Raw genomic sequence first — 20707 nt, 5'->3', positions numbered from 1 at the left:
CAGCAACATTTACAATTTCCGTTGCAAATAATATGTCAAAGATTAATTAACTGTGGCCTGTAAGCAGTTAATGTTATATGGGTGTTTTCTTTTTTCTTTCATATATACATAGGAATTCCAGAAATCTCTTGGTGCCAAACATTCTGTGTATGATACCACAAATAGGACTGGACGCTCCTTGAAAGAGAAAACCACCTTGGCTGATGACAATTTGAAACTTGATGATATGCTGAGTGAACTAAGGGATAAGTGGGATACAATTTGTGGAAAATCAGTGGAAAGGTAAATGAAAACCAATCTGATTATTCAGCAGATAAGGAAAAGGCTTAGGAGAATTCTTTTGGCTTCTGTTGTGTAAAAGTAAAACCAGAGTGGCTAGCTTGTTTGATAATTAAGAGTGCCAAGCCATAAAATACTAGAAATGCATACTTTCCTGATGGTATGGAAGAGGACTTGGGGAGGGCGGGGGGGATGGTCCCACTATTTAAAAAGGGAAACACTGATTTAAAGCTCTTAGTTGTTATCATATTATGCTGAAAACGTTTTCTTACAGTGTATGAATGATTATTTTGTGTGTGTGTGTGTTCATTCCCCCCCCCAGACAAAATAAACTGGAGGAAGCCCTGTTATTTTCGGGACAATTTACTGATGCTCTGCAAGCTCTCATTGACTGGTTATACAAAATTGAGCCTCAGCTAGCAGAAGATCAGCCAGTACACGGAGACATTGATTTAGTGATGAACCTGATCGACAATCACAAGGTAATTCCAAAAATATTCTTTTTTAATTACTAGACTGCTCATAAGTGTAGCATTTTAATGCAATCTTTATTTGGCTTTTCTGTAATTTTTAGAAACATGGAATAGTTTTATAGCACAAACATGTCATCAACAATGGAAAATGCTATTAAACATACGTGGAAGAAAACAACTGTTAGTGACTCATTGACACCAGTTAGCATTGAGATACTCTGTTTAATGCTGCTATCCTGTGTATTTAGGAATATCATGTCAAAAATCGCAAGTGTGCATTTATGAATATGTGTGTGTGGGCAAGAGGTGGCAAAAATTATATTACCGGAAATCTTTGGGGGAGACAGGGCTTTTTATTTAGTACATCTGCTAACCAAATGTCCAGTGCACTCGTCATGACTACAGCAGCCTTTCAAACCTGCAGGGCTGCTGTATATTCATGGAGAAAAGTAGCTGCAATGCTTAAGTTATGCACGGGAATATACAGCTAGACTGTGGCCCAGGAAGCCTACATTGGCAAGCTGCAGTGTTTTGTTACTGAAGTGTTTTTTAAGATGGGAGCAAGTAAGAGATGTAGGACTGTGCCTCTGAATCCCAGTTTTGCAATTCAGTGTGTCAGAAGAAACAGCTGTTAAAGTTACTGGTATTGCAAAGGCTACACAACAGTCAGAGCTCTGGAGCCTGGGAGGATTATGAGGTGAAGGTCCCTCTGTTCATCTACCAGTGACTTCCAGTATCCAAAGACTGCTCAGTGAGAAGGAGATTTTGTCCCTCAAAAAAAAGTATTTGGAAACATGGCTTGCCTATAAAAATTAGCCTGAAATACACTGGAATTGCTTCTGAAATCCCATTGTATATCACAACCAAGTCATGGTTAGTGGCACGGTATACTGTAATTGTCATATCTTCTTTTAAGAGCTTCCTTTATGTAACTGGAGCTTGTTCCATCTGCAAATGTGAACATACTCTCACATAAATATATGAAGATGTGGCGAGATCTACAGCCTTATAGTCAGACCCCCAGATGGGGTTTTGGTTCCATTTTATGATTTTAAACCTTCTCCTTGATTGTTAGCATTTTATCTGATCTTTTCCTGCTGCGGCAATCTTGCACATTAATCAAGTGTGTCAGATCAATTGCTTTGATAAAAGAGTGTAAAGCCAGCGTGGTAAGGAGGCTAGATTTCCCATGCATTGCATCAGGATGGGTTCTCAGGATCTGCCTGACATTTTCCTACCATATTCCAGTTTTATTAGGATGGGATAGAGTGTAAATATCTACATATGGACTCTAATGAGCATAACTTGTGCGTTTTGAGTCACTTTGGAGTTATTCTTGATTGAACTAAATCCATATTTCGATTTCTTCTTCTAACCAGTATTTTTTTTGTTTCTCTTTACATAATTATGCCTTAATGAATTAAACATATCAAATGTATTTGGTGGTGCCTAGGTTTTCCAGAAGGAGTTGGGAAAAAGAACGAGCAGTGTCCAGGCTCTGAAGCGCTCTGCCAGAGAGCTGATAGAAGGCAGTCGTGATGACTCTTCCTGGGTCAAAGTCCAAATGCAGGAGCTAAGCACTCGCTGGGAGACAGTTTGTGCCCTGTCAGTATCCAAGCAAACACGACTGGAACAGGCTCTTCGGCAGGTAGAGGAGTACTAATGGTGCTACATGTACTTTATGAGAAGCAGAGAAAATATCTTATGGTCTAGTTACCAAAAATCTAATTTCATTTTCACTTCATGTCATTCAATTTCATTTAATTTCATTTAAAAATACTCATTTTCTTGCTCATGCATTGCTTACCTTGTCTCCATCCCTTTACCACAGCATGTAAATAATGCCTCTTAGCATTTATTATTGCTGTTATTATTAGTCTATACCACACATGCAAAGCAAATGTTTCAAAGACCTTACCATCTAAGGAAATCACTGAAGTTACAGTCAAGCGTGAAGGGTGATTAAGAACTATGCCCCCTTCACACGAAGCTGGAGATTGCAATCATATTTATGCCCTTCGTGCCTTATTGGTAAGAAGTACATTTGTGTACTGAAAAGTTGTTTACATTGGCACAATTACAGTGCACGGTGAAGTACAATGCAGAAAAAATGGAGTTGCACTCAGGAGCTAGAACAGTGTATGTATGTTAGTATTGGCTGGTACTGATCCCAAACAAATAGGTCCATCTGTATTGTTTCCAAACTTCAGATAATATGGATGTACAGCTCTGTGAAGATACACCAGCTTGGGTTGATGCTAGGATGGGGCTCATGCAATAGTGAAGTATCCACTGTGTACAAAATTCCTGCCCTGCTTTTCCCAGGGTACTGTGTTTGTCCAGCTCTCTGGTCTCTCAGCAGGCACAATCCTGAGCTACCTCAAACACTATTTGTGTCTGAATATGGCTGTGCCCAAAGGTGGAACTTTCTTGTTTTCTCCAGACATAAAAGGGTCAGTCACCAACGGGCTGTCAGTTAATTTTGTTTAACCGGTGTTTTAGGCTACGCAGAAAATACAGTTCTCATCTCTCCAGCTGGTCCATGAAAGCACCTCCCACGTAATTTGTCATCGTAAATGCATGACATTCTCAACTGAGCTGCAAATACACTATAAATCAGATGGCTAAAAGCATGAACAGGCTTTTAGGCTTCCTATAATTTTTTGGGAAGCATGAGATATTTTTACAGTTAGGAAAATGTAGTACTGTATATCATTGACTTTTTAATGGAAAGTTAATGTGCCAGTACTGCTGCATGATTAATGACTCCAAATGTGGGCTCAGTCTCCTTCTGTAAGCTGCAGTGTGTCTGTCAGATCCCCTCATGAGTGACTGTGACTTCTTGTATTTTAACAGGCAGAAGAATTCCACTCTGTTGTCCATGTCCTTTTGGAGTGGCTGGCAGAGGCGGAGCAGGCTCTTCGTTTCCACGGGGTCCTTCCAGATGATGAAGAGGCCTTGCGTACACTGATAGACCAGCACAGGGTAAGCAAGAAAATTAAGAGGGTCCTCTTAATTCTAACAGGCCTGTTAGAGGGTAGAATAAAGGAAGGGAGGCAAAGTCTATCCCATATAGTCATATCCATCATCCAATGTTTGTTTTTGCAACTGTTTCTATAAGGAAGCTGGAAATTTAAGGGGGTTGACAGTTTGGTGCCCATACTGCTGTTGAGCTGTTGTTTGAGTCGTCTCGGCTTACTGAGAAAATAATGGGCCTTTAGAAAGTTGCTGTAAACATTTAGAGACAGATGCAAACCCCTTTGTGGAATATATGCTGCCTGACAATTATAACACAGACTGCTACAGTAGCAAAAGTATATGTGTCTTCTTAGCAGCATTGAGCAAAACAGCGTATACTTTTCTTTCAGGGTCATTTGTAAATGTCAGCAGAATGATGTTATCATCCATTAACCTTCTGTCATGGTGAAACAGCATGCTGTCATACTTCACATGCATTAGGTACTGAAATATTGCAGTGCCATAGGTACTGCAGATACTAGATTATAGGCCATCAAACTAACTTTGCAGTAATGAAATGGGAAAATAGCTAAGTAAGGAGCATAGAGGTCATATTTTCACTCTCCAGACAGGAGGCTACAAACATGCACGTTTAAGCCCATGCAAAACTCTTCTTGTGAGTGCAGTAGTAATAGTACCAAGAATGTAGTGCCCACAATGTTATAGAACAAATTATAAGAGTAATGGATTTGTTCATCATTGCTCTGAAGAAAGTAACAAAACTTATAAAATGGAGAGTGGAAAAGCATCCTGTGTAAATTGAGTTTGGGAATATTATTACGCAGCGGAGTGTGTGCAGGATATGACTATCTAATGGGTCTTAACTAAGGAGTTTTCAAGGTACACAAACTGCAGTGTTTTGAAGAAGTTTTCAGATTTCATTTAGGGCCCTGGAAACTGGGTGCTACTCTTTAGCTGGTAAACGTATGTATGCATCAGCATATGCTGACTAATGTTGGCAGTAGCAACCTGCTGTCGCCGATGCAATGAAATCTGTCCTTTAACTGCCTTTCCTCCACATGTGCTTCATCAGTTCCCTTTTATTTAATTTTTTGGTCTTCTGAATACAGAGGAAAGAACTGTTTGAATGAAATCTTAGGTCCACTGAAATCATTAGAAAAAAACATCTTAAATTTCTCCCTCTGCAATGTAGATTGATTAACAAAATATTTCTGTACAAAAGCTCAAAATTGTGCTGCCAAAGGTGAAGCATAGCTTGGAACCTCAAACCAAAGCAAAGTTTGTCTCTGAGAAACCCTGTCCAGCTGGGGAGAATAATTGCTAGCACAACACAACCAACCTCAGTGTTAGATGTGGCCATACTGTACTTAGATTTTTTTAGTAGGCTTTAGAAGATGTTCTCCCAACCATATTTTCTTTTTAAAGGCCAAGTAATAGAAATACAGAAATTGTCAAGCTAAGAAAGATTGTGGCACTGCTGCCTTTCCACTCAGTAAGCACATACACCAAAATCATCCTTGAATGAGTGGCCTCTCCTCTTAAGCTTATAACATTAGCTTTCAAGAAGAAAAAAAAGAAAATAAGGGAAAATTTAATCTGTGATATTAAACACCATGTCTGTATTATAATGCTGCAATATTAATATAAAAAATGTATGACTGACATTATTTACATAAATATGAAATGTATCTTCCTTTTATCACTGTGGTTCTTGTAAAATAGTTTTAATGTATTTGTATCCAGCTACACGTTGAAAGGTTTCTTCAGGACGATATTTTATCCAAATGGTCCATCTTTATGCCCATTACTGATTTTCTTTTCTTGAATACTGCATGTGATTTAATGAATTCTGCTCTCTCAGGCAGAGAGGTTTCTGTCACTCGCCATCCTCTCTAGGGACTGAGAGGTGTAGTAGGTTAATGCACTGTATTAATTAATGAGAAACATCCCATCTCCTCTCTTGTAAATGTGTCTATATCACTGGACTGCCACAGAGTTCAATACAATTAGTATCCTTTACTGAGGGAAAGCTTAATACACTGTATACAGTGTGTCATAGATTTAGATTTTGAGATAGTCTAGTACAGTTGTGCAGGGAAAACGATGATGTTGTTGCCTGTTTTCCTCCTGGCCCTGGCTTATTTTGGTCATCTCTCACTACAACCCACCTTGACTTTTCCAAAACCATTTTGAACTGAAATATTGTAAGAACTCGTGGTTTTTATGAGAGAAGGACTGCTATTGTGATTGGGTCTTAAACTCTGACGTTAATTTAAGCTTAAGTCAAAATCAGTTAGTAATGAATCCCTTTAACTATACAGTCTACCTATTCCAGGCTTTTAGAACAAGGTAGAAGAGATGATTTCTTTTACACTTTTATTTCATAATAGCTTCATATTTACTTTGTAAAGGCACAGGGTAATGTCATTAGGAGTTGTTGTAGAATCTGTTTTTACAATGTTTAGGTGATTTTGAATTTTCTAGGATCTGACCTGGCTGATCTTTAATTTCTGGAATCCAAAATAGCCCTTCGTGGATGGAGAGAGGAAGAGTTAAACTTTCAGAGACATGATTCTATTTTGTAGCCCAATTACAGATGTTAAAATATAACAAAAAATTCCACTAAGCACTGGGAGATGTTGGCAGTTCCAGTTAAGGGCGCTCACAAAGACACACAGACTTACACAACATTTACACATAACAAAATAGGCAGAAGAGTTAAAACCATTGTAGTAGTAATAATTTAAAAAAAAAAAAAGAAATGCAAACTGTAGAAAGGATGGGAAAAGCCCTTCAGTTTTTTTGTAGTTTCCCGCCCTGCACCCAGTTCTGATCTTGCCACCCTTTCCTCTGCCGGACTCCCTAGGAACATCAATAGCTATGAGCTTGGATGTCTAAAGCTGTAAACATCCTTTTGCTTTTACAAGATTTTTCCCACATGGCAGTGCCTCTGAAAACAGCTGGTTAATTAAGTCTCTGTCCCTGTTCTTGCTGTGTCTCTCCCCATCAGCTGCTGAGTTTTCACATTTGTGTTAGTTTAGTATAGCTGCTCCTGAAGTCCTCTGTCATCTTGTGTGAGCATGTAATTATAGCTGGACATTTCCAGCCTCTGCTAGGAGCTTGATAGTTTATTATGAAGAATTACTGTAACTGACAGACAAACCAAGTCATCTGAAATGTTGCCAATAATGATTCTAACCATCATATAGCTGATTTACAGCACTTCTAAAATGCTATGATTTTTCTTTCTTTTTTTAATAAGGGCATGTGTCTTTCAAGTATTTACAGTATGGTGGGCTTTTAAGGAGTAGCAAGCTGGGGTAAAGATTGTAGAGCTTCATTTAGTACTTTATGTGGAATAGGCTTTTTAAACATTTTTGACTTTTCTGAGACAAATTAAACTTGCCTCTTGCAAGTTGAATGTTTGAGCGATCGAGAGGCTTGTGGCCTTCCAGACTATGCACTCAGATTTCTCTTGCAAATTTTGTCAACATCGAATTGAAATTGTTATCTCTGGTTTAGGAATTTATGAAGAAACTGGAAGAGAAAAAGGCAGAACTGAATAAAGCAACAGGTATGGGAGAAGCTATCCTAGCTATCTGCCACCCAGACTCCATCACCACCATTAAGCACTGGATAACAATCATCAGAGCCAGGTTTGAAGAGGTCAGTATACGTCAAGCCATCTTCATTGCAACAGTCCATCTTTGACTGGAACATAGCTGACAACTAACATGGTAGTTACACTGGGAGGAAATGATCCAGCTGTTGAGAACTAAACATTTAAAATACCCGCAATGATGGATGTGAATACCATGCTTCCATAGGTTTTATTTTAAAACTTGTAGGGCATTAAGAACTAAAGCAGATGGTCAAGCTTCTTTGTTTGTATGTATTAAAGGAAATACTGCCTGACACTTCCCATGTGAAGAAAGGCAATATTTCTAGAGAGAAACTTAAAAGTTACAAAGGAAAGAAAATACAGGGCAAACTTGAAGCATTTTCTAATTCCGTTAGGGATGATTTCAGTCCAACTTATTCCTAATCTAGAAGATTTCCACATGATTTAAGTGGCTACAAGTAGGTCTCAGAGGGTGTACCACACTCTCAGCTGCTAAGGTGGTATTTTCTGCGTATATTAAGTTTAAAGAAAAACAAAATACTGGTGTTAGCAAAGTATGGCTTCAGGAGTGCCCAGGAGGAAGACGGACACCAAATCCTGTGTGATTCACTAACTTACACATATTGTTTGATAAAGCTCTTAATATGTTGCCTGAATGTGCTCTTTACTGCATTTAACAGCACCTAATTCTGAATATCTGTGGAAAAAAACGTGGTGTTGAACTGGGAGTTCTAGTTACCTGGCACCTTTAGTGATCAGCCACTACATCTACCATCTTTGATAATCAAACATCAATAGGCCTGGGAGGAAGCTCGGGGTTTACAGTTAGCAGAGCAATTTTAAATACATTTTAAAGAATTTCAGATGTGCACATACTCATGCATTGGTTCTTTTATCAAGGTTTTAGCATGGGCTAAACAACATCAACAGAGACTGGCAGGAGCTCTGGCTGGTCTTATTGCTAACCAGGAATTGCTGGAAGCCTTGCTGTCCTGGTTGCAGTGGGCAGAGACTACACTTACTGAAAAAGATAAAGAGGTTATCCCCCAGGAGATTGAGGAAGTTAAAGCACTTATAGCCGAACATCAGGTAAGGCATGTTAAGTGGCACGTGTTCTACACATTCCACAAACGGTGCTCGTGTCTCAGCTAGGTTTCATAATCAAGTGTGAATCTCCTTAGCTATTTTCTTTCCTAATAATCAAATCCCTTTTCAGATACTCAGTTGTGTGTTTTGTATGTGTACAATGTGCTTGTAGTTTATTCAACACAGAAGTAAAAAAACAACCAAACAACAATTTAGTTCCATGTTGTTCTAAAAGCAAATGTACAACTCCCCATAGGAACAAGAACAATAAAAAAAACCCCCACATGAAATATATGATAGTGCTGCTGCCTTAAAACTAGTGTTGCAGTGTGGCTTTGCTGATTGGGTTTCAAAAATATGTTTATGAAGTGCCAGAGGGAGCTGCTGGTGCAGTGAATGTTCATAGGCTTACCCCTGCTTACACACCAGAGCTGTCTCACTTCTATGAACTGCAGTCTGGACAGCAAGGAACACCTGAGTACTCAGAGCCAAAATTCTGTTGTACATCATCTCACCATACACAGTTAATAAAGGAGTTTGACAGACTGCTTTTTAGATTTAGCCTTCCTTTAACAGCCAGGCCATAGTGGTCTTAAAAGCTTATACTGCTGATTCTTCTGACCTACAAAACCTTTATTTGTGTCTTTTTTGTGAGGCTGGCATTATAAGAGTCTTTCTGTGCCATTCTTGTAACTTCGGTGTTTTGCTATTGTATGTGTTTTTCATTCCTGTGGTTACTTTTGTGTATTGTTAATTAAAACCACATCTATCTGATTTCAGACATTCATGGAGGAAATGACCAGAAAACAACCTGATGTGGATAAAGTTACAAAGACCTATAAAAGAAAGGCACTTGAACCCACTCCAGTACAATCTCATATTCCTGTCCTTGATAAGGGGAGAGCAGGAAGTAAGTAATGGAAGTATTTTGGGGCAGGTCACACACACCATTGCTCTATCTATAAAGATTACAGATTACTAATTATCTAATAGATTTGATTAGCTTCTAGCGAAACGGTGAAATTCTCTTGGCTGATTTTTCTAATTTTCTCTTATTTTTCATTGTGAGGAAATTTCTCATAGCAGACTTGTATTTTTAAATTTTGTCCTATACTTCCTGAATACCTATTTTTAAAGTGTGCAGCCTTTCATGTGCTGTTAAACTTCCAAGACTGTGCACGTGCTGAGTCTTTGCAAGTCTACTATGAGCTGAAAGTGCAAACAACTTCTTTTACATAAAGATGGTAGAGACAAAATTTTGCTCTTACTGTCTATGAAATTATATGGATCCAATTAGAAAGTGTGTTCAGCGAAGTTGAATGGAGAGTGAATCATCAAGTGAGGAAATTGCTTTTTGTTTTTAGATATACTTACCCATTGTATTTTATACTTACCCGTGCATGGAACCTGCTTCTAAAATCAGGTTGTTTACTTTGCAACTCTCTGAGAGATTTGCAAAGATTTTATTTAACCTGTGCAGCTTCACTAGTGCAGCCACTACTAGCTGCTTCTGGCTAGACAAAAGATACTTCAACCACCATGTGGTCCTTCCCCAGCAATGGTTAAAAAAAAAAAAAAAATCCCATTAGTTGGAATCATATCAGGGTATGGCCTCATTATTTGGGACAGGAAGGAGTAGTTTTAGGAAGGTCAAGTACCCTTCATGTGAATGTTTGTTTTGTTTGAACTGGGTGAGGCTTACACATTTTATCATGTTTTAACAGGAAAGCGTTCCCCAACACCAGGCATATATCCGTCAGCAGCCCAGGCGCAAATCGAAACCAAGAATCCACGGGTAAACCTTTTAGTCAGCAAATGGCAGCAAGTCTGGCTTCTGGCCTTGGAAAGAAGAAGAAAACTTAATGATGCTTTGGACAGACTTGAAGAGGTCAGGAAAGGACTGTACAGAATATACATACTTGTTGCATAATTTTGTTTACCCTGGATTAAATTGTAAATACTGTAAATACTGTAAACAACTTCCATATTTGTTGTATTATATTGTATGATACAGCTAACTGAAAACACTGTGATACACATGCTTTAACATGCTTTAAAAGCTGTCATTCTCATTTTAAATGTGAGGAGAGTTAAGAAGTTTAAAATGTTTATATAGGTCCTCAAAGAACCAATTATTCAAAAGAACGTAGATGGTATCTCTCGTTGATTTTCTAGATTGATTGATTTCAACTGAAAAAAAGTCCTTTCTCTTTTTTATTAAGCTGAGAGAATTTGCCAACTTTGATTTTGATATTTGGAGGAAAAAATACATGCGATGGATGAACCATAAGAAGTCTCGTGTGATGGACTTCTTTAGGAGGATTGATAAAGATCAGGATGGAAAGATAACAAGGCAGGAATTTATCGATGGAATTCTTTCTTCAAGTAAGTTTTAAAATTAACTTAATGTTGAACTTGGAACAAACATCTTATGAAGTCTTACTGTCAATATAGTGTACCCTATGTGGTTTGTTGTGTTAGCAGGTCACAGATTTCCCTTTTGAAGTCATTAATTATGATTAGTTTAAACTATAATTATTTTACTTGAAAATATTTCTAGATTCTAGAAGCTCTTTCTAGTTCTTTTAGATTGTGACTCAAATTACAAATGTCACATTTCTATTATTGGCTAATTAATAGTTTACTGGTTTACTGGACTCGGATTGTCATTCCTACAGTACACTAGCCACTTCAACAATCACTTTTTATTGATTAGTCAGAATAGTAGAATGTACCTTATAAAACCTACAGATAATTTTCAAAATCAGTTCATATGATCGTATGATTTTTATTAAAGAACTTAAATGGAATAGTTTCAATTATAGAAGGAAACCATGTAATTTCTGAAACCAGTGTTTCTATAAACCATGACCATGTTCATATACCTGTATAATGAGGATCAAAATGTCAAGCAATCAGACTAGGAAGGGACTTTTCCTAGCTTTCCTGATGGATTGCTATTCCTCAGGTATGCACAGTTGGTGGTTACGTAAGCTTTCCACATCTTGTCTGTGTGTGATCACGTTTCCCTTTAGCAACTGACTTATAGCAGATAAGGGCCTACTACTTAAAATAATTTTTTATCTTCAGATCATAGAGACTTTTGCTTTGAGCAGTGAAGATTCAGAATTGGGCTGCTCTTAGCATCTCATGTTAAAGTTATTCAGTAGGAGAATATTGTAGTGGATATATTTTCCCCCTGCTTTAGGAAATGCAGTTATACACTCACTATATGTGCACATTGCTGTTTTGCATGAATTGACAGAAGTTGATGGAGAAAACCCTGATACAACCAAGATGTTCAACAGCTTACTCATTTAACTCAGCTGGTATCAACTTGTTATAACTGCTAAATACTCATGATTTAATCTTTGTTCACCATCTCGAAATTTTCTTTGACCATTTTGTAGAGAATCTCTGTGTGGGTTAATATTCTGCTGCTGTGAACTTGATCTAAAGAAGGATTTCACGAAACACCGTGCATGTTTCTGCAGTGGGAAGGCCTTGCATTCCAAATTTAATTAGCAGTGAATTCTTGCTTGACCTTTCCTCACTAACAATTTATCTTGTTAATCTGTGGTATTTTATGCACTTTGAAGGTCAAAATGTTAAAAACCCCCCAACCTTACAGTTTAATCTGTGCCCTCGCTTCTGTGTCTCTCTTCAAGCCACACTATGATATTCATTTTAATCCAATATCTAGGTAACATTGGGGATCCAGATTGTTTTTTCAGAAAGATTCCTTCATTCTTTTGAATGTCCCTGTTTTTTTGATAAGCATTGTCTGTCACCTAGTGCCTAAAAACCTTTTAGTATTTCTGATAAAGCTTTCATTGTAATGGGATTGAAAAGCCAAAGAACTTAGCTTTTGTTGTTGTCTTTGTCTTACAGAATTCCCAACAAGCCGACTTGAAATGAGTGCTGTTGCAGACATTTTTGATAGAGATGGTGATGGATATATTGACTATTACGAATTTGTAGCAGCTCTTCATCCAAACAAGGATGCATACAAGCCTCTCACAGATGCTGACAAAATTGAAGATGAGGTACATTCTCTGCTTTCTTAGATTGCACTGTCTTCTACTGGGGTCATGTTCTTTAATAATTTATTTTATTTCCACTCTTATATAATTTGAAGTTTACCAGTTACAGAAATATTTAGAAATGTGATATTAGCAGTGAAGTAATCATTCAGTTGTGGTTTTTTTTCAGGTTACAAGGCAGGTAGCTAAATGTAAATGTGCAAAACGGTTTCAAGTGGAACAGATTGGGGATAACAAGTACAGGGTAAGTCTTCTAAGGACCTTCCTAGTTCTTTCAGCTTAAATATTCTTCATATGACATGGTTATGCAAGGAATTAGGCTATAGTAATTTACAGGAATTTTGTATGACAATTATATCTTTTCTTACGTTAAGCTTGTCTAAATTTTACCGTTTTTTTCTTGTTAGAACATACAGGCTAAAAATATGGGAAAATGCTGCTGCTTGTATTTATTTTTGCTGGAACTACTGAAACTGTTTTCAATGTATGGGAATTTTTAAAAGCTAACTGAGTGCATACATACATACGCACATACATACATACATACATACATACATACAAAAAGCCAATCTTTTTGCCTGGATACCTGAAGTGTTTAAACTGTAGCTGATTTTCTATTAGTTTCATAAAAACAGCGATCTTTTCCTGTGGTATTGTGTTGTACTTTAAAAATCTTTTACCAAAGTGTATTCAATCACTTTTATTCTCCCTTGTCATTTTATTGGAGCACACTGTTCCTTCTGAAGAAGCACAAGAAATGTGTTGGATATCTGCAGAAAGATTTTAGATCACAGAAAAATAAATATCACATTGTAGAGAAAGATCTGCTACCCCTAGATTCAGTAACCAGAACAATTTCAGATGAAACATCCAATATTTGGCTAAGAGAGTTTACTAAATACTTGTAGATGATTTTAAGACCACAGAAACAGCAATGGGAAGGAGACCAACGCCTTGAGTATTTTCCAATACTCAATCTCCAGATGGCTAGCTACCTGCTCGTCTCTGAAGTAGATACTTTATTTAGAATGTCTAATGTGTTAGTTTGCATGTGTTCTAGAGTCATATAGAGAATTTCCTGTAAACTAATCGTGTCTTTCTTCCATTTTTCATTTCTTATCAGTTCTTCCTGGGAAATCAGGTATAAACCAGTGGAATGTGTTATGAAGTTTCTTTTTTTCTTTTTTTTTTTCTTTTTTTCTAACGCATAGTGATTTGAGCTTGCAATGGTCAGTCTTCTCGCCATCCTTTCATCTTCAGCTAATTCATTGCTGGTCAGCTGTGGTATTTCTTTAAATGCTATGGAGCATTCCTTGTCTCAGGATCCCTCCTCTTCAATCCCTCACCTGCTTTCTTTGGCCATTTTCCTCATTAAGAAGATTACTTTTAAAGGAACCAGATAATGGTCACCAGTAATTTCCACAGTAAAAAATCTTGAGCATTTAAACCGCAATTTTAGAATTACTATGATTTTATCAGTTTTTGGTTTTATAGTGGAATGCTTCAAAATTCTGTGTTGGATTTTTTAGGCTAATCACAGTAAACACAGATCCCAGTGTCGTATCACTTATTTATTGCAAATTAGGCAAAAAATATTTTCATTTTCACAAAAAAAAAAAAATCCCTGTGCAATCAAGCAGACTGATTAAGAACCTAGCTGATTGCTGTTTTTTTATGTACTAGTGCAGTTAATCATTAAATACATATTTTGGAAATGGGCAAATTAAACCTGCTGTTCCAGTTCAGACTATTCCCTCTCCCAAAGTGTTTTCAAAGAGCTATGGCAGGTCTATAATGTATTGGAGCTGTGTTTAAAAATACTTTTTGTCAGTTGAGTCATCAGCGAGTCATACCGCAGTGGCATTGTACAGTGGTACAGGGAGGATACGCTAACCAGTGCCCACTTACTCCTGTGGTACATACTGATACACAGCTTCTTAAATTGTTAAATCATGCTTGCCTGGTAAGAATGGAAATACTTTACACAGACCGGATACCATTAGTATCTTATTCATGCTCTTAAAAAGGCAATAATATGTATAATCCGTTCTGGAAATGCTAGTGTTAACAGCATTAGCCATTTTAAATCTAGAGATGTTGAAAATGTAGTTGCATTCTTATTTATTGGCAAAGCCTGTTGAAGTATAGAAGAAAGCACAAAGAGCAGTGGATAATCTTACCACATGCCTCAAGCAATATATCTAAGTAATAATTTAAAATGTTTTCCACATATAGAACAAGCCTCTATTTGAAAAGACTATTTGAAATTATGTTAATCCTCTTATCTGCCATCTGTACTTTCAGATCTGGGAAAAATACAGCATTTTTTGAGAGCTTCTAACTCTTACTGGTGCAGAACAGCATCATAGTAAAAATCACCTACAGCAGGTTGGCTGAGGCTTCTCTAGTGACAGTGGTGTTATATGGCTATTGTCAAGAACAGGCCTTTTTGTAGCTTAAACTAGACTTCCTTTACATTTTTATTCCAGTGTTTTTACCTCTGATTATTTGAAACAACAGTAAATACTGTTCAAGGAAAGTAGGTATCCAGGCTGTTTTAGGAAGGAAATGGACTGAGTTACCATTAGGAAAAAAGCCTTGATAGATACCTATGTTATTTTCCAGGAGCCCCACTGTCTGAATTAACCACAGCCTAGGTAGGCAGTTTCTGATGAAGGATACTGTACCTGACCCTTGGTATAGTTGCCTGATGGGGTCTAACTGAGAAATTAAGTTGGGATGGGGGAAAAAATAAAGAAAAAAGATAGTATCTTTAGAACCTCTAGAAAAAATTCTCTGTAGAAACAAGCCAATGAAAATAAATGGCATCAATTTGGATGCCATTTCTTTTTTTAACTTTGATCTACATATGTAAAACAGTTCTTTATTCGGCACATACTGAATGCATTATTAAAAAGCCCTTACAAATAATGCTCATGTGAATGTTCTTATTTATAACAAAAAAAAAAAATTATTATTGAATTAAGCAGCAAGCTTTGCTTTTGTTTGGTTCCTAAAAGTAATATTCCTTTAAACTTACTCTCTCTTCTTGGCTTAAGTAGTACCAAACAACTAAAGCCATTTAACAAGTAGGGAGCACGTTTGTGTGGTTTGCATTTAAAGCATTTCAGTCCCCTCACTGGAGCAAGTAGGTACAGTTGAATTATGGCCAGCCTTCTCCAAGGGTCAAAGATTGTCCCAAAGAGGTGTATTTGACTCCCATTGGTTTCAGTGAGTGTTCTGCGTGTTTGCGTGTGAGAGCACTACACTTGGCCTGATGATCTGATATCAAAATAAACATTTTGGTGGCATTGGCTAAAAAGTACTGAATTCTTCTGGTTAGTTTTCGTGAGATCGTGGGGTCAACATTTTGGTCATGTTTTCTTTGATCCAGATTTGAACGGAGGTACTGCATACAGATTTTGTTATACAGGTTTCAAGAGCAAAACATATGTTAGGCCTGGCCATCAGCCCAAAGGAAGAATGGGCTAGTACAAGAGTTAGTATGAAACAGGTTTTTGTGCTTCTCTGAATTGTGAAGAACCTCGATGTGTAGACAGAGGAGTGACAGTTTATAACAAAGGACAATAATGATAGCTATCAATCATTCATTGCTGCTTTAATGTTCCCTTCCCCACATGCTCCTTGCTATTGGTGAGCAGTGTCAACGCTATACCTGAAAATATCCCTATAAATGAATCAATTGATAGAACTGTGCAACACTCGTAATGCGTTGAATTTCTAGCCCGCATACTGATCTTTCAAAGTGATGTTGCCTTCCTTTCAGCCGACATCATTAAAATCTAGACTGTTGCAGAAGAGAGTTTGCTTAAGATTTTAACAGTGAAATAATGCAAATAGGTCTTAATTAATTTGCACAAATCCAGATCGTAACAAATTAAATAATGTGTTACTAATTTTGCTTCCTTTATGAGCTCAGACATTTGAGAATCAAGCATAAAATTAAACCTGAGATTCTTTCTTACCGTCCTGCCATCTCCTTTGGATTAATGCAGCAGCACCTGATTTGAAATCTTAACAGCTTTAATAATCTGCATAAATAAATCTGATTTTTTAGCATTTACTAATAATTAAATATTCAAATAAACTGTTTAAAGTGTCTGATTTTTAACTTATCAGCGTTGAACTGCATCTGAATGACTGAGAACCTGAGACTGTTGTTTGATTTTTATTGCAGTTTGGTGACTCTCAACAACTGCGCCTTGTTCGTATCCTAAGAAGTACAGTCATGGTTCGTGTTGGAGGTGGCTGGATGGCACTTGATGAGTTCTTAGTGAAAAATGATCCTTGCAGGGGTATGTAACACCACTGTTAAAATGGACATGCAGATAATTATTTGGATACAGTCACCATTCATTGTCTTAAGATGGAGATTGAATTGTATAAAATGCCAGTTCTGTAAACATCATCTCACTAAATGTCACATAATGATCTGTTTTTGTAAACTTTAAATCCCATGGTTAAGATCCTCTCCACTTCAACTGATGTATGTCTAGAATAACTGTGGTGTCTTTGCGCAGTTCCTCCAGTGTTAGAGTGGTGTAATTAAGAATTGAACTTAGCCCAGATAGAGTTTATGGCGTGTAAGCTGCTTGTATGACTTGGCAGAAATAGCACACAGAAATGTCCAATACAACCTTCTCAGCAAGAGAGAAGTTTTAAGGCAATAAATCAAAATAAGGCAATTGAGTCGAAGAGTAACACCACCACCACAAAAAAAATTCTCTGCCCAGTGGCTGCGCCCAGGCTTTCAGGCTCTGCCTTTGTAGCCCTGTCTTTTCATTGGCATCCTCCCCAGAACCACATTGCAGAGCCCTGAGCCTTGTACAAAGCAAGTGGAAAATGCTCTGGTCAGGAGGACTTTGTGCTCTGGGGAAGCAGGGAGCACTCTGTCACCGTGCCCTCCAGGGCATTGTATCAAATCCATTGTTTCATCAGTACACAGCAACGTAATGACATCTTAGTTTGTTGGAAAGCCTACTTCTGTAGTAGGCTACTACTTTCCCTATTAGGGAAAGTAGGCTGTGTCTGGCACCGTTCTTGGAGGAACAGCTGGAGATAGGAAAGAAGCCATTTGTGAAGGGAGCGGGAGAGATACAAGTCAAATAGTAGCCAGAGTAGTAAAATTGCAGAAAGTATAATAATGACTGTGTTCAGAGTGAGCTGACGTTCTGTAACTCGGTAATTCTATCCTGTTAACTAGCAGCATTAAGTTTACTGCATTTTTACCTCTCAGGAGTTCTACAGAATCATAATCTATATTGTAGTAGCACAAGAACAGCACAGGGGAGTTCAGGAGAGGCAAGTGAGCTAGTGAAGGCAGGGACATCAACTGTCCTGCAGACCTTACTCCAGTGTCAGCTATATCACCCAGCTTCTACTTTGGGACCAAGGTTTCTAAACAGTTTGATACAGACCTTGAGAGGGTGGAGAGCTTGTATTTGTAGCAATTGTCATGCTAAGTCAAGGATGTTAAATCCAAAAAGAAGCTACCACAAAACCCTGTAAGGGCTGACAGTGTGCCACTAAGGCCTAGAAACCTTTGTCTACAGGCTTAAAAGGTACCCATAAAACTTCTTATCATAGTATCATAAAAGAGCTGTCATAACCTTGTGATGACATCTGTGAGTTTTTCAGCAGTATTAAAAATAGTCCTTTTTGCTTACCAACATATTGCATATGTTGTTTACTAAAGAAACGTAACAGTAGTGTTAAGTTTATTGGTGTTGGACCACAGGTCTAACTGAAATTTAGCACCTGATTCTGCACCTGCTACTATAGGAAAGTCATTTATGCCTGCAGAGCCATCCTTACTTTATAGCTTTCTACTTGTATTCCTCAAAAGTGCATGGTAGTAGAAAATGAAATGTGCCTCAAAATATCTGACTTCATTGAAGGGTTAACTTGGTTAGTTTTGATGTATCCCAAATATTTTTCTCAGGCCTATTGACAGGTAGACTGTTGCAATTCTTACTTGGGTTGACTATGAGAGATACAATACTTAATAACTATCTAATTAATTTATTGGAATTCCTTATTACTGTCCTCAGATTAAGAGTCCTTTGGAACTTTATCCCCTCTTCTTTAATAAACCTTGTATTCTATGTATCTCTACAGTATTTTCTGTAGTATTTTATTCCTTTTTCATGGGACATACATGAGCAGATGAGTAAGTCAACACAGTGGGTCTAAAGGAATACCGCTCTCTCTAAAATCATCCAGACATTGGACGTTGTGCATTGGTACCCTGTCCTAGTCTCGTTGAAGTCAGTGATGCAAAGTAGTCATTGCTATCAGTGGTGCAGGTTCAGACTTTTCCTTAAGCACTTCGCCTAGCAAATCTGCAGTTCCACCAAGGGCTTCTCTTGTGTTCAGATAAATCACATTTCAAAGAACTGTTGTCATAAACAGCTTTAAAAGTATTGGACCTAGTTATATAAAATAATTTTAGCTTATATTACTTCTTTATGTCAGCAGATAAATACCATTACACAAGTATACTTAGGACTGCAGCTGAGTCTGTCCAAGCGCTATTTCCTTTTTGCCTAGGAGACCTTTGAGAACTCACCTCAGAGCACTTAGAGACAGCTTTTGCTCTGAGTCCTGTCTTTTGGCCTGGTGCTCTAAGTCTCTTGCATATGCAGCTGCTGTACTTGATTTCTTCTCCTGCTAACGATTTTCTTTAATGTGACCCATGTCCTGTGTCATTTTTTCTAGTTCATCATCACGGGAGTAAAATGTTACGTTCGGAATCAAACTCTTCAATTACCACTCAGCCTACTATAGGTTGGCAAACCCCTCTCTTTGTCTCCTTCTCCTCCTCTTCTCCTCTCTCTTCATTTCCTTCCCACTTTATTAAAATATATACTTTTAACAATATGCTGCATCCATCACATTTAGCTTGATGTGTTCCTACATGGGCTGGTGCTTTGCAAGCTAATTTTTTTTGACACGCTTTAAGAGTGTTTCAAAAACAATTGTCGTTCACACTGACACAGTTAAATGCTAACATGTCTTGTATCTATTCTTGCAGAACATTCTCTCATATGTGTGTTTGTATGTGTGTGTGAGTGCTTAGCCACCAGTCACCTCATCATAGTTTGGATTTTATGTTCATCATTGCATGTTGCCAAACTACATAACTTCATAGTTTTGAATAAATATATTTGCTGCTTTCCTGTAATTTGTACTTGGCAATTTCTTCTGGAACATCCAAGCAAGTATTATTTATTATGAGTAGCTGTAGAGTTAGCAAAACTGCTCATCAGGTTGTGTCTATGTATTAATAATTGATTGATTAACAGTGACTTAGCACGTTGAGCATTCCATTATCACGCTGACTTCCTTTGACAGTGGTTCATTCCTGCTGGCATAAAGTATTAGAATAAGCAAGTTCTGCACATAACTCTTCTGTGTCCAAAATAAATGCATTACACTGTAATGCATTTTATTTATTGTTAAAATGTGTTGGAGTTGGCATGGCAAAAATGACAATAAACAGCCTTGTGACAATTTTCCTATCTGACTAAATGAACACCTTTCTTTGCTGCAGCTAAAGGGAGGACAAATGTGGAGCTGCGTGAAAAGTTCATTTTGGCAGATGGTGCCAGTCAGAGCATGGCAGCTTTCCGACCAAGGGGCCGTAGATCACGACCCTCTTCAAGGGCTGCTTCTCCCAACAGATCTACTTCTCTGTCAAGTCAAGCTGGCCAGGCAGCTGCCCCGCAAGCAGTTGCTACAAGTACGCCGAAGGTAAGGAGAAACATACAAAAATGCACTGGTTAACAAACAGGGTATAGGTTTGGTTTTTTCCCTTGCTCCAACAATATTGGTGCTTTCCCTAGCTGATAGGGAAGAAGTATCTCAATTTTATTTCATAGTCTGGGGAGGATCTGATAAGTCCTTTTCAGTGTATTTCCTCTACTGTTTGTTTGCAACATGGGTATACAAGAACTCTTTACATTTAAGGTGCCACATGAGCTAACTGGCAATTTGGGAGTAAGCTCTGAAGGAGCAATGAACCTCTCCATTTCATTTAAAAAACAAGCTCTGCCATCTCTTTGTTTCAGAACGTTTGTCATCAACTTTTTCTGCTTATTTTTTATTTCTACTATGAGATTTGATCTCCCTGTGAAAGCCTGGGTATCCTTCTCCATGACATTGTTTTCCATCTACTGTCCTTCATATTTTGATTTACCATTGTT

General features: G+C 37.7%; 1 protein-coding gene across 7 annotated transcripts in view; it reads left to right on the top strand.

The window, feature by feature from the left end:
• The window catches only part of DST (dystonin), a 315857-nt gene that overhangs the window by 289491 nt on the left and 5659 nt on the right, over positions 1-20707 (top strand). For 3 of the 7 annotated variants that reach the window (XM_076332971.1, XM_076332965.1, XM_076332968.1), the window contains 15 exons: positions 113-282; positions 602-761; positions 2206-2400; positions 3609-3737; positions 7254-7397; positions 8254-8442; positions 9220-9349; positions 10164-10327; positions 10662-10824; positions 12331-12485; positions 12652-12726; positions 13606-13623; positions 16681-16798; positions 19221-19289; positions 20056-20255. In XM_076332971.1, coding sequence (XP_076189086.1) covers positions 113-282; positions 602-761; positions 2206-2400; positions 3609-3737; positions 7254-7397; positions 8254-8442; positions 9220-9349; positions 10164-10327; positions 10662-10824; positions 12331-12485; positions 12652-12726; positions 13606-13623; positions 16681-16798; positions 19221-19289; positions 20056-20255 — 2079 coding nt within the window. The remainder of the gene's footprint in view (positions 1-112; positions 283-601; positions 762-2205; positions 2401-3608; positions 3738-7253; positions 7398-8253; positions 8443-9219; positions 9350-10163; positions 10328-10661; positions 10825-12330; positions 12486-12651; positions 12727-13605; positions 13624-16680; positions 16799-19220; positions 19290-20055; positions 20256-20707) is intronic. The other 4 variants (XM_076332973.1, XM_076332966.1, XM_076332969.1 and 1 more) reach the window with 2 other exon arrangements.

This window comes from Aptenodytes patagonicus, chromosome 3 (genome assembly GCF_965638725.1).
Source record: "Aptenodytes patagonicus chromosome 3, bAptPat1.pri.cur, whole genome shotgun sequence".
NCBI classification, from domain to species: domain Eukaryota; kingdom Metazoa; phylum Chordata; class Aves; order Sphenisciformes; family Spheniscidae; genus Aptenodytes; species Aptenodytes patagonicus.
The sequence above is the reverse complement of the archived record's forward strand: the minus strand, read 5'-3'. Positions and strand labels throughout refer to the sequence as shown.